We start from the raw sequence: 15,017 nt of genomic DNA on the forward strand, positions 1-15,017 counted from the left end.
AGAGATCAACATTTACCTTTAGCCCTAATCTAAAATCCTGTGGAACTGGGATATCAGGTCAGTAATTCCATGCCATAGTAATGTTCCCTTGGAAGAGATTTTACAAAGCTATTTGCTCTCTGAATTCCACATAAGAAGAATTTTTTCCCAATTGTTAGAATAGTAGTAGGCATGGAATTTGACAGGTTGATTGCCTCTCTGAAAAAGCAGATTTCATTTTTGTTTTTGTAGCACTTGGGGCTGTCTGCCCTGCAAGCATGATTGCGTGTTTTTCAGCTCAGCCAGTAGAGATTGGAAATAAGTGACTGTCTGCTACAATGCAAATCTAGCAATCACACGCATTAAAAAACAGGCAGGTTAATTCAACCGTTGGTTCATACCATTTTTTTTCCCATGAGGCTTTCAGGGCTGAATAGCATTTTCCATGCAACTTCTGCTCATTAATAATCTATACAAAGAGGTGAGCAAAATACCAGCCCCATAGATGGTTGTCCTTTATGTGAAATGTTTACATGTTTGTTTGAATGTTTTCTCTTTTGAGCAAAAGAAAGAGAAAAGACCGGAAGAAGTGTGCCAAACACGCCCCTTTCACAGCAGCTTTCACAAGCCTTTCACAAGTATGTATGGACAGCTGCTTAGACTTCTCAAGTAGAGAAAGCACTTAACTGGCATGGATAATCCCCAAGGTCTGGTTGAGTTTCAGCACTTTTGTCCTGATTTTTTTAAGTCAGTATTTAATTTCTTTTCCAATCGCTATCAAACTGGATTTCTTTGGGGGGGTGGGGAAGAGAGAGAAGTAAGTTTCATTATCAAGCAACGGTTCAAACGTCTACACAGAGTAAAAGACAAGGTTATTGTAATTTTAAGAGCAAACTGCTGAAGTCAGTACATTACCAAGTCAGTATAAAGGAAAGGAAAATTGACAGAACTTCAATAGTAATCTGTGGATGAAGATCATTCCTCTCTGCACCAGAACATTGTTGCAGCCATCCCCCTCCCTCCCCCTCAAATAGAAAACAAAGTGATTGAAGGATAACAGAAAATGCCATACTCAAAATCCCCAAGCTGCTTGGGTGGGGGATTGTGTCAGAGATGGGATTCACTTACCTTCCCTACCAATTTGCAAATGTGAGCGCTCGCACGCACCTAGTCTGCACATGTGCACCATCTGCGCATGCGCAGTGCTCAAAGCCTCCTGCAGCCACCGCTATCAGTTCGCCTGAACCAGAGAGAACTGGCTGAATACCACCTCTGGATTGTATTCATGTCCATCAATTTAATTCTTATTCTCCTGGTTTTATTACCCACCATATAGCAGCCAAAACAGTTGATACAATCCTTGTTTGTATAAACATAGAATCAAAATCATGTGAAGTATTAGTGCCACTTTATATAAATCCTTAGAAAGGCCACACCTGGAATACTGCATCTGGTTTTCGTCACTGCATTACAAGAAATATGTTGAGACTTTGGAAAGCATGCACTTTGGAAAGAACAACTAAGCTGATTAAGCGCTTGGAAACAAAAGCATATGAAGAACAGTTGCAGGAATTGGGTTTGGCCAATCTAGAAAAAAGAAGGACTAGGGGTGACACGATAGCAGTCATGAATACTGCCACAAAGAAGAGGGGGTCAACTTATTTTCCAAAGCACCAGAAGGCAAGAAAAGAAACAATGGATGGAAACTAAGCAAGGAGAGAAGCAAATTAAAGAGAAATTTTCTAACAGTGAGGACAATTAACCAGTGGAACAGCTTGCCTTCAGAAGTTATAGGTGCTTCATCACTGGAGGTTTTTAAGAAGAGACTGGACAGTCACTTGTTTGAAATGGTATAGGGTCTCCTGTTTGAGCAGGGAGGTCGGACTAGAAAACCTCCAAGTTCCCTTCCAGCTCTATTCTGATTCATTGATATAGTCTTACAGCTGCCACGAACAACTTAGAGTAATTCAATATTTTACATTTTTCTTATCTGATATCTAGATTTCCTTTTCTCAAGTGATAGGTTAAAGAGTCTGCGATGGCCAGGAACTTTACAGCTTATGATAATACAAACAATCAGATTTTTATGATATTTTCCTGTCTAGAACATAACAGTATCATTACAATAGCTCCTGGCTTTCCTGGTCCATTTCTATCTGGCTATATGTACATTCCATCCATATCTTTGGTGTCGAGAAATCAAGGCACTGAAGTTTTGATTCTATAAGCAACTAATTGATCAGATAGGGGCAATTGTGGAACTAGAATGTCCTCTAGTACTTTTTTTGAAGCAATCAGTATCCAAGGGAAGCTCCAATGAAGCAGTTGACTCTTGGTTAGGAATCTCTTTTGAGAAAGATGGACTGAACCTCTCCAAATATATCTTGATCTGTTCAAGTTTCAAATGATTACAATGGATTGAATCAAAGTAGTTTGAAAGCCACATATTTTAAGCCAAAACAAACTTGTCTTTTTAACATGAATGGGTTTTGAGGTCTCAAAACCCAGTAATGAACCTATTAGTAATTATTAGTATATTAACATTCTTTTTTTAAAAAAGATGGGAAAAAATAGAATTCTTTAATTCATAAAAGTTCCTGCTTGCCTGTTGGAGGATTGACCAAACAATTGCAGTTTACAAGCATTATTATATCTCCTCTACTATTTCCCTCCTCTTTTAAGTACTAGAGGAAAGTATGAACAGTATGTATGGGGAGGAAGGGAGGGGGGGAGAGAGAGAGAGAGAGATTGAGAGAGAGATTGAGAGAGAGATTGAGATTGATTTCCATCATTGGCTTCTGCATCAAAACTCATATGCACGAAGACCTTCAAAAGAAAAAACTCTTTCCTAGCCCTCTCCTGCATTATGACTGGCAAAATTGTTCAAACAACTCTTGCTTGCTCACTACTCACTACTTAGTAAAATTTAAGGACTTGTATACTTGCAATGTTTTATTCATGTTTTAATAGAGTCCTCTATTATTAAGTTCAAATATTTTTAATTAAGAAAGAAGTGCAGTCCTCTGGGTAATATTGCAACCAAGTAGATAGCTGGATAATTAAACTTTCCTGCACATGCAACTACATTTAAAGAAATCTGAATAAATCATTTGAACATGGGAGAATGCAAATGTCATTATGTGCATCTCTAAACTGGAAAAAATATCTTTGATAACAGGTTTTGTCCATGAGTTGAATGTTTAAGAGCTTAATAAAATGTTTCTTATCATAATAAAAGAGAGAGAAGATAAGCTTTTAATTGTCAGCTAAAATATTGCATTCAGAAGAATCATGAATGCTACATGGAATTATATTTTGCATTGAATGCCTCATTAAAAAATTTAAAATGATTTCAGTTTAACTATTTTTTTAGTTGCCAATTTCTATTTGGCTGTTACAAACAATGCAAATATTAACCAGAAAAATAATTTTTAAAAAATGATCAGAAAACTTGTTACTAGGTACCATTTCTAACAAATTGTCCATTTCAGAAATTGAAGACATTTCCTTAAAAGTATTATTAGATAACAGTTCAAATCTTGGGTGGGGCTATTCTATGCTTCTGGAAAAGAAGTTGCTTTGTTTCTTCTAGCTAAGGCCTCCGCATTCCATTTCCCTGTTCACATTTTCTCGGTATATTTTCATGCACCATTAAAAATGTTAAAAGATCTGCCCAAATTCCGTCCTCCAAAAGCACATACATCGCCTTGAGCTGGTTTAAAGTTATTTGAATCCTAGTGATGTATGGTATCTACATCACCCTGCCATTTTTACTTGGTATTATTTATGTTATCTCACATTAAAAAAAAAAGGGTTTCATAAGAGGGCTCTCAAAGCTATCATTCACGGTGTATCAAGGTAACTTTTAAGACTGAACCAAGAAGCAACCTTTATATTTCCAGTGTGGTTTTTTTTTTAAAAAAAAAAATCGCTGTAAAATGGAATTTTGCGGATATAACCATATAATTTTCTTAGCAATAATAAAAAATGTTTTTATAGTTTCCCAAGGTAGCCAACAGCCCCAAAAATACCTAATTATCACCCATCCTAGTAGTAACCAAGTCTTAAAGATATAACAGAATAGAATAACAGAACAACAGAGTTGGAAAGGACACTGGAAGCTTTCAAATCCAATTCCATGCTTACACAGGAAACCCTATACCATTTGAGACAAATGATTGTCCAGTTGCTTCTTTAAAATTTCCAGTGTTGCAGCATCCACAACTTCTGGAAGCAAGATATTCCACTGATTAATTGTTCCAACTGTCAGGATATTTCTCCTTAGTTTTAGGTTGCTTCTCTCCTTGATTAGTTTCCATCCATCATTTCCTGTCCTGCCCTCAGGTCATTTGGAGAATAGTTTGACTCCCTCTTCTTTGTGGCAACTCCTTAGATATTGGAACACTGCTATCATGTCCTTCTTTTCATTAAACTACACAATTCCAGCAACCGTTCTTTGTATGTTTTAGCCTCCAGCCCCCTAATCATCTTTGGTTTCTCTGCCAGTTGTGTCCAATTCTAGGGTGCGGTGCTCATCTCCTTTTCCTAACCAAGGGAGCCATTGTTGTCCGGAGACACTTCCGTGGTCATGTGGCCAACATGATTATATTCCGAAGGGCACAGAACGCTGTTACCTTCCCACTGAAATGGTACCTATTTATCTACTCGCATTTGTATGTTTTCAAACACCTACGTGGGTAGGAGCTGGCGCAGGTAACGGGAGCTCACCAGATCTCAAACCCAGTCTGTCAGCTTTCCAGCTGAAATGTCAACGTCTTTAACCACTGAACCATCATGCCCCCCCCATAATTAAGTCTTAACCCTACCTAATTACCTTCATAGTCCTAATACATATGAAATCAGCTAGATGCTGCCATTAAAATAAGAAAAATGTTCAAAAAAGTGTTTAGATCTGGGAACTTTAAAAAAATCTTTTACAGGTGTATTATTAAAAAAAGGAACAAATACTCATTCAGGAATAGGATTTAGCCATAACTACAATGTAACTAAGTAATATAAGGCTGATGGATAATACCACAATTGCTAGAATAATACTTTTTGTATTTTTGACTTCCTTCCTTCCTATTTTCTTCCATATATTCATTATTGATTTTCATATCAAGCCTATGCATTAGCTGAATATAAATTCTCCATCCTTGGGCTTAAAAGTGAATTGTTTCCTGTGAAAAGATGAGGTGAAACAGCAAACCACACACTATTTATGTTTGGTCTCTGCTTGTAATGTTCTTAGATCTGAATTGCTGTACATATTTGGTAGCAGAAAAGGGGTGTAGGTCGTTTTCTTCTGTAACATGGCATTAGATTACTTTGAGCATCTTTGAGAGTTTAGGAAACAATGATAGATCTCTGTCTATACCTATGTTTATAAAGTATGGAATGCCTGCCTTTAAAATGTTTCCAATGTCAGGAGAATGTCAACTTGGAGAGCAGACCTGCAGATACCCTAGCGCTTAATTTGATTGACAGGTCTTACCTCCTCAACAATATATGAAAGACTTTGAGTAGAAGGAATACAGTAATATCAGAACTGATAGACCATTACAAATTTAACTAGTCAAAGGATGAGTCCATGTTTTTATAGAAACTGACGATCAGAAGTTCAGATTTTGTAAACATGAGCCCTTTTCCGGGACACTCAATTTCTGAAGATTTTGGGGGGAGAGAATTCATACAAATCTAGAACAGAATTACTGCATTAGAGAAATCTGCAGATCTTTGGAGTCAAATCCATTTGCTTGGCTTTACAAATCCATGACACAATGACTGTTTGGGCACTAATTTCATTAGAGGGAATGCCAGGCAACCTATAATGGGCACATTTCTCTATTCGTTCCGATCTGCTGTTTTCATTGTATTATTTTCAGTTTCAATATTATGGTTAAACATGTTGAATGCACGTTGTTATTTTTGAACAAAAGGGCTCGCCATATGAGCTCACACTTGGTTTCCTAAAGAACAAAGCACCCTTGGGGAATTTCTTAAATTATTTGCCATTGCCCCCCACCCCCACCCTCTCCTTCATTCAGCCTATTCCTTTTAAAGATATAAAGCAACCCCATTATTGACTCTAAATCTATACAGAATCAAACAGTGTCGCTTTTCGTGTGCAGAATGGCCTGCTTTGTGGTGCTGGAGGGGAAACAAAGAAGGCTTTTATTCAAATAGCTTCTGTAAATGATCTATTTGAAATGCCAAAAGCATGTCACTGAAAACTCAGAATGGCCTAGTACACACCTACTTTAAAAAAAAAAAAGTAAAATGATATTTTTGAAGATAAAATAACATTTTCTTAAAAGGAAACTGCCCTTTTTTAAAGTTCCAAAATAACAATTGCTATATTCTCATTTAAATAACAGCGTAAACAGTACAGAACCTAACTGCTATTAGTGTGGTACTAATAAATTTGGAAGAAGGGTGGGGTTTTTTTTTCTTCTCCTGGCTTTGAAGCACAGATACCCACCCACCCCGGCTATGTCTTTCTGATAGAGTTGCAAGCTTTAAGAAGGACAGCTTTTAAATAATTGTCAGACCCTTAACAACAGTGTCCAACCAAGGAAGAAACATTTATCCCAGAGTCCCTTTAACTAAGTTCAAAGATGGGAAGAGGGGGATAGATAATATAATCTTGGTTACCCCCATTATCTGGATGACCCACACTCTGTTCTTGTTCAAAAGAGCTGCGAAGACATGGCTCTTTACTTTGGCAAGAGAGAATGAAAGTTCTTTGGGGTTATTAAACATCTTTAAGGAACTGCTGGGAAGGTTCATCTATTGATTTGGGTTGAGCATAGTGATGATATTTCATTATACATCACCAGCCCAGGTTGGACCAGTAATTCTGTGAAAGCTTTGAACCCATTGATAGCAGGGTTCCAATATTTCAGGGGCTGCCACAAAGAAGAGGGAATCAAGCTATTCTCCAAAGCACCTGAGGCAGGACAAGAAGCAATGGGTGGAAACTAATCAAGGACAGAAGCAACTTAGAACTAAGGAGAAAGTTCCTAACAGCTAGAACAATTAATCAGTGGAATGCTCCAACACTGGAAGTTTTTAAGAAAATGTTGGATAACCATTTGTTTGAAGTGGTTTAGGGTTCCCTGCCTAAACAGAGGGTTGGACTAGAATACCTCCGAAGTCCCTTCCAACTCTGTTATTCTATTATTATATCATATCATATCATATTATATTATATTTATTATTTTATATTCATTGCCTGAGGGCTATACAGAAAAGTAACAAAATGGAAATGCTGTTCATCTATTAAATTTAGGCCCAATGTCTCAAAACTGCTTTACAAAAGGCAATTGGAATTTCTTGGATTTTTTTTTCTTGTAGATGTTTCACTTCTCATCCAAGAAGCTTCTTCAGTTCTGAAGCTTCTTCGAAGCAAAATATTTTCAAAGAAAAAATTCAAGAAAGTCCAATTGCCTTTTGTAAAGCATCTTTAAGGGATACGGTGGCTCAGCGGCTAAGATGCTGAGCTTGTTGATCAGAAAGGTCGGTGGTTCGAATACCTAGTGCCAGCTAAGGGAGTGAGCTCCCGTTACTTGTCACAGCCTCTGCCAACCTAGCAGTTCGAAAGCACATAAAAATGCAAGTAGGAAAATAGGAACCACCTTTGGTGGGAAGGTAACAGCAATCCCTGCACCTTCAGAGTTTAGTCGTGCCAGCCACATGACCACAGAGACATCTTCAGACAGCGCTGGCTTTGAAACAGAAATGAGCACCACCCCCTAGAGTCGGGAATGACTAGCACATATGTGCGAGGGGAACATTTACCTTTTAAAGCACCTTTGAGACAGCCATGACCTGGATGATTGAGAATCTCCATAGACATTTAGGCCCATTGATTACTCCAGACAACATGCACACCCTTGAAGGGGGTTGATTTGGGACCTCAGGATCCACCTGAAGCCACAACAACTGTTTAAACAGCAGATGGAGGCCATAGCCAGGAGGCTTTGTTCAGTATACCATGTTACAGCCCTACTGGGGTTGAGAAACCTTCACATCTCATTGGTGGATCACACCCTGCAGTTGTCCTATAGCAAAGGGGTTATCCTTGAAGCAAACTCAGAAACTGCAACTGTTATCGAAGGCAGCAGTTAGACCTACCCGGGAAATCTTATTTTAAATTGTGTTATGCACATTTTGCAGTCATTGCACTAGCTTGTCTTTTAGGCTCAGCTCTGTGCTGGATATTAGCTGTAAAGTCCCTATATGATAGAATTAGATCAGAGACTGCCTAGCTAATGTCCCAACCCATTCTATCCCATTCAATCAACAATGGAAGGCTTGCAGAAAGCGGCACCTGCAAATGAACTAAGTGTTCAGCAGACTTTTCTCATAGCCGCCTTTGAACTGTGGAACACTTTATCTCAGGAGAATGCCTAGCCCATATGCTTTAAAATGTTTGAAAGCATTAAAATCATCCTCTTCCAGCAGGATTTTGATCAAAGATTAAGATTTCAACCAGCAATCCAGTTTTCCATATGCTTATCAAGGTGGTATTTTTTTTGTTTGTAAGGGCTTCTTAATGTTTTGTGCATTACCCAGAGTCGATAGCCTCTGCAGTGAAGCAGATTAGAATGCTTAATAAATAAATAAATTAGCACCAGTTTATGAATATTAATAATTTTTGAGTCAAATCATTGGGTCTGGCATATATAAACCAATAATGTCTGCTGTTAGTGGGGGGTTTCTTTTATGATCTCAGATGGAAGCCTTTTCCAGCCATATCCCAGGCTTTATGCATTATGCATAAAATACATCTTTATCTAAGCTGTGGGACCTCTCTTTGCTATCCCATAGAAATAATAACCAAGTACTGAAATTAGTATGAAAATTATGTAGATCCACCTTGTAACAGATGCTCTAGTTCAGTGGAATTCATTGGATTATAATTACTGATTCTTTCCGTGTTCATAGGATACCTTACTTAAATTAGCTTTAATTTTCCTCTTCTTTTATATAGTACTAATCACAGTTTTAATGCTTTTTTCACTTCCACAAAACTATAGAAGAGAGAGCTAAGCTTTTGAAACGCAGTGTTGTACATAACTATACTCCCCCCCCCCCCCCCGGTTTCGTTTCTGTTAAGACAAACAAAATTACTGTCCACAGTTTGGATCAAATGTATCCTTTAATATCTTGTCTTTCAAATTATACATGCTCACCTATTACAGGTAATCCTTGACTTACAACCACAATCGCGCCCAACATTCCTGTTCCTAAGCAAGACAGTTATTAAGTGAGTTTTGCCCCATTTTATGACCTTTCATGCCACAGTGGCTAAGGGAATCATTAGAAGTGTTAAATTAGTACATGGTGGTTAAGTGAATCTGGCTTCCCGGTTGATTTTGCTTGTCAGAAGGTAGCAAAAGATGATTATATGATCCTGGGACACTGCAACTGGCCATAAATATATGCCATTTGCCAAGGATCTGAATTTTGATCCCATGACTATGGAGAGACTGCAAAAGTCATATGTGTGAAAAACAGTCATAAGTGTCACTTCAGTGCTGTGATCAGTGATCAAATGGTTGTAGGTCAAGGACTATCTGCATGGAAATTTATTTATGTCTACGTATGCTCTTTATTTTTATTTATTTATTAAACTTGTATGCTGCCTTTCTCGCCAGAAGCAATTCTTCAGATGTATCTGTACAATTTCCATGTTTAATTTCATGTAATCCATAGGAATACAATTGGAAAGACTACCAGCCAAGCAACATGACCATGTCTGAAATGCAGATGTTGGCCAGCATGAAAAGGCAGCAAAATGAAGAATTAGAACATAATGGACCTTCACATGGGTTGAGCGCCTCTCAGATCAACAATTGTAATATTAGCATCAGCACAAGCAGTGACGACACGAACACTTGGAATTCATGTCTCCCAGCAGTAAGTTTGAATTGTACCTTCCTTTTTGTGCCCTAGCTACCGTATTTTTCAGACTGTATTTTTTGCACCAGAGTATAAGATGCACCAAGATTTCAAAGACAAAAATATGGAAAAAAATAGTTTTTGGCCTCCACATGTCTGGTTTTTGCTCCCTCCAGCCCCCAGGAGCTCTCTGTAAGCCTCCCAAACCTGCTGCGCACCCCATTTTGGGGGAAAATGGGCCCATTTTTGGCCTCCCAAACTCCCCAGACATGCCATATTTGTTCTCCCCAGCCCCTAGGAGCATTCTTCAGGCAACCCAAACAAGGCATGAAATCCTGTTATCTTTGCTACTGGTTCGGAACTGGGGGCGCTCGCATGCGGCACTTCTGCGCATGCACAGAACCTTCTACGCCTGTGCAGAGCATCCGTGATGATGTCTGGGCGGGTGGACAGAGCCTCCTGCCGCTGCCACTACCGGTTTGCTCGAACCGGGGTGAACCAGCATAATACCACATCTGTCCCAAACCCTACGTGTGCCCCATTTTTGTGAAAAACGGGTCCATTTTTGGCAAAAACGGATGCGCGGGGAGGGGTTTCAGGAGGCCAAAAATGGCCATATTCAGTGTATAAGATGCACCAACATTTCAACCCTCTTTTGGGGGGGAGTGTGTCTTATACTCCGAAAAGTACAGCAAGTCTCCAATTATACTGGACTCATTTAAAGAATTGTTTCTTGCTTTGCTTGTAATGAGTCTATCTCATATATTAGTTTCACCTTTTAAGTTGCATTACTGAAATAAATGCACTTTTGCACGATATTCTAATTTTTCAAGTTTCACCTGTATATTGATGAACACTCTAGCAAGTATTTGTAAGAAAGGGAAACAAAACAGTAACATCTAAGATGTTAAGCTGGTTTGAAAGTTTAATATGGTGCTATAATACAAGACAAGGTTCATTTTCTTTTCCATTCATTTCAATGCACTAGAGTTTTCAGTTTATAGATCAGTTTATATTCTATGTCTTTATCTGTTCAGGTTTTTTCTCTAGAAATCCATCAAATTTAATAGTCATCTGTCATTTTTCTGCAGTTGCTTGTTTTAAGGCTAAACCACAGATTCCTATATAAAAAATTTCCAAAAGCAAATCTCAATATTTGGTACAGACCATGCAGGGCCTCAAATGGGAGTTCAGAGCTGAAATCACAATGTTTTCAAAGAACCACAATAAGCAATAATCTAATAGTGCAACAAAAAAAGAGAGAACCTTCATTTACAATATACAATCAGCAAGTTTACAAAACCACATTGATAAAACAGTGCTCAGTTCATGTTTGCATCATCATTACCTCCTATCTTATTTTCATTGTTGGTACATAGAACTACTCTACATGTAATAGAATGTTTCAGGTTGGAAATTATAACTCATCCTTCTGTCTGTGTATTGGTACAGAAAGGACATAGAGATCCCTGTTCAAAGTATTGAACTTATTATACTTTGTATAAAGTATTGTATTATTTTAGTCTCCCAGACTCACATAGGCAAGAACACTCAGCTTATATAAATTTAGAATATCCAGTAGATGGAAAGAACTCTACCAAAAGTCTACATGACATTTATTTTAGTTCATTTGTTGTTTTCAAACTCAATAGTTGAACATCTGCCGGAACTAAGAGTAATAAACCTCTTGGGAAACCTGGTCTTAAACCAGTAACTTTATCTGCTTCCAAGGCTCACTTGAATGCTAGGCATTCTAATCTTCAGCCTGAATGATGTATTAGATATGTCCTTAGGGGCAGAAAGAATGGACTTCAGGAACGTGGTTTGTACTAGCTCTCCTTTGTCTAAATTCCCACATTTGGAGCCAAAATTTGGCATCAAAAAACATTAAAGCTGCTCGTTTAGTTCTTCTCTTTTCATTAAAATTAAAAAAAGATAAATAAAAGAAGCTTCTAACATTCAGTGAAGATGCTCGTGCCAACTGAGTAATATACTCATCATGTGTTTTTCAAATCTTCATGGAATTAAACACCGCAGTAAGATATTTAAAAAGATGGACCTACTCTATTCTACCTACCTTGCTCTAGCCTACCCTACCCTACCCTACTCTACTCTACTCTACTTATTTTTGGGGGGAAATTTCTAACCAGCTTGTTCTTCTTAAAGTGCAGAATTATAGGTATTATTGTTCTTCTGAGCACAGTGAGCATATATGAGATGATGTCTGGTTGCATCATCTCTGAGCAAAAATAGGAGAATATTACATCTTACAAATTGGGAAGCATAAAAATCTTGTTTAGCTTTTTTAAAAAACATGGAGTTAATGTAAAATTTAAACAATGTAAGGTCAAAATACATCCTTGCCTCACTTCTCTTTATATATTTACCATTTCTCAGAGCAACAATTCTGGATTGCATTTGACCTTAAAGAGGCATGGAAGTACAGCTTCTGAATTCGGAAAAGTAGACTCCTATAATGGATGTAATTTTTTTAGCTTTTCCCACAATATCATTGTGAATATAAAGCAAATGTTAAATCAAAGAAAGCCTTTGACAGACTTCACTTTATGGTTCTGGTTGTTCATTAAGTGGTACAAGAATATCACTAGGCACTGAGGCCTCTTTAAATCTCACTTGTTTGTCTCCTGTTACACCTTTAAGCTCTAGCTAGTCTTAGAGCCTTCAATTTAAGTGTTTAGCACATGGTTTGCTTATTATACTCCAAAGGCTGGTAGGTCTATAATTAGTCAGATCTCTCTTATTATCCCCAATCCTTGACAATATGTCCTATTGGATTGATGAAGGTGAACAAAGATGTATCCATCAAGCTAAGGTCATTTTAATTATTTCAGCAAGGACAAAAATCACTACCCAGTGACTTCAAAAGGAGAAAGTGTTATTACATTTATATGCTCTTCATCTCACTGTTGATATTCTGAATGAATGGGATTTAGGAGAAAAATGAGTAAAACGGGTAACATGAATGGACGAGTGGAAACTGTACAAGAAAGTATAGAGAATTTGAAGACTTGAATCAGTGGCAATAACGATTGTTTGCTTGGAGAAAAATCTTTTGTTTTCCCCCAAAATATATTGTTTAAGCATGTCTGTTGAAAGGTATATACGGCAAAGGGATTAATATCAGTCTAAAAGCTTGATTGACTTCATTGCTTATGGTGAAAGATTTAGAGAATTGATGAAAAATATAAGGATATTCTGATACTGTCCAGAGGGGTTCTTGGCAAAAAAAAAATCTTTGCAAAAGTAAAGATAAGAAGTGAGGAAAATTGAGAGGGATGGTAGAATAATTGCAGGAAGAGAAAGTATGAGTCATGTATAAAAAAAATATTAAAAGATATATTAATCCTGCAGCAAAATGAATATAAACTAGGTGTGATGTATAGAAGGTGCCCAGAACAGAGTAAAATAATTGTGACACAGAGTGTCATAGGGACTGTGTGCAAGTATGCTAATCAGAAGAATGAAAAGGATGTATGGTTGGTTAAAAGAAATGGATGAAGGGGGAAATACAAATAAGAGATTAATTACAAAAAAATGAAGATAGGAGAAAGAACAGATTATTGCAACAATATTCTTCTTCTTTTCTTTAGTTAATTCCTGTCCAATTCTCGGTCACTGTCTGGAAAAGTCCCTGCAGTATTCTTGGCAAGGTTTTTCAGAAGGGGTTTGCCATTGCCTCCTTCCAGGAGATGAGAACAAGAGATTGGCCCAAGGTCACCCATCTGGCTTCATGCCTAAGGCAAAGCTAGAACTCATAGTCTCCTGATTTCGAGCATGATGCCTTGACCACTACACCAAACAGCCTATCAGTTTTTTCAATCATACCATTTTTATATTTGCTATAGAAATTGCAGCCTAACTAATATATCTCTTTTGTTCATTTATTCTGAAATACAATGAGCCGGTCATTAAAAAGCATTATCAAAAGTAGCTGGGCAACAATCTTGTTTGAAAATCTGAACCAGTGAAGAAATCTGTACTAGAGTCCCCATCCCTGGTTTATAGTTTGAAACCAATATTTTTTTAAAAATGTTTTCAGACAATGAATTATTTCTGTTGAGGTATTCAAGTTTCGAGTTTCATTTTATTTATATGCCGCCCTATTCCCAGCGGGACTCAGGGCGACGCACAAACCCAAGGAGGGGAAGGGAAACACAAAAACTACACAAAAAGTACAGGGCATATAAAAAAACAACCAACAGCCACACGATTCGAGAGGGGAAGGGAACTCATCGACCCCAGGCCTGCCGACACAGCCAGGTTTTAACAGCTTTTCGGAAGGCCTGGAGAAAGGTGAGGGTCCGAATCTCTGCGTGGAGCTCGTTCCAAAGGGCCAAAATCACTCAGTAGATTTTGGCTCTAGCTATTCTGATGCTCGTAGTATATACTTTTGAGGCATTTTCCTGTAGTTTGGGAGGGGGGGATTATAAGTCTCATGCAATGTCATTGATATTCTTGGCAATTGAAGTTCTTGATTTGTTTTCAAGGCTATTGGAAAAAGCCCAACTGAAAGTCAGGCTCCCTTAAGCTTCCCTATCCAGCCTGTGTCAGCTGTTTGTCTAGTGAAAAAGTCATCTGTTGTCTAGTGAAAGTCATCTGCCACAACTAACGACTTGCTTGTCTCCCTTTATTCTTCTTCAGAGTAGCTAGGCTAAAATGGTTGTTGTTGTCAATTTATACAATAGGGCTGCTTTCAGAGAATGGTGCTGCTGACTCAGAATTCCTCCAATTATGAACACAGAGGTAGGAAGAAGGCTTTTATTGCAGCACTGATCATATTCACATTTCTAATGCATTTTACATGGAGTTTTTGGTTATTTCTGTATTTTCTGTGATTGTTGGATTCTCCTGATTATTTTTAAAAAGCCAATTATGTTTGCTAAGCACAATAGATGGTTCCTCGGGGAGTGTGCATATTATAAATGCCCCAAATGCATGATGTTCAAACCAATGATCCATTTTAAAAAATATGTGAGGTTCCCATGAGACTTTGAACAACATATTTAAACTGAATATCATAAATCCTTCAGTGTGTGATACCTGTTATGAATTTAGAATTCATTTCATGTGCCCGAAGGTCTCTTAAAGTACGTTATGGTATATTTTCTCCT

General features: G+C 37.8%; 1 protein-coding gene across 2 annotated transcripts in view; it reads left to right on the plus strand.

The window, feature by feature from the left end:
* Positions 1–15,017, plus strand: part of C2H3orf67 (chromosome 2 C3orf67 homolog) — a 188,772-nt gene that overhangs the window by 100,824 nt on the left and 72,931 nt on the right. For both annotated transcript variants that reach the window (XM_032238988.1, XM_032238989.1), the window contains exon 13: positions 9,700–9,903. In XM_032238988.1, coding sequence (XP_032094879.1) covers positions 9,700–9,903 — 204 coding nt within the window. The remainder of the gene's footprint in view (positions 1–9,699; positions 9,904–15,017) is intronic.

This window comes from Thamnophis elegans, chromosome 2 (genome assembly GCF_009769535.1).
Source record: "Thamnophis elegans isolate rThaEle1 chromosome 2, rThaEle1.pri, whole genome shotgun sequence".
In the NCBI taxonomy this organism is placed as follows: domain Eukaryota; kingdom Metazoa; phylum Chordata; class Lepidosauria; order Squamata; family Colubridae; genus Thamnophis; species Thamnophis elegans.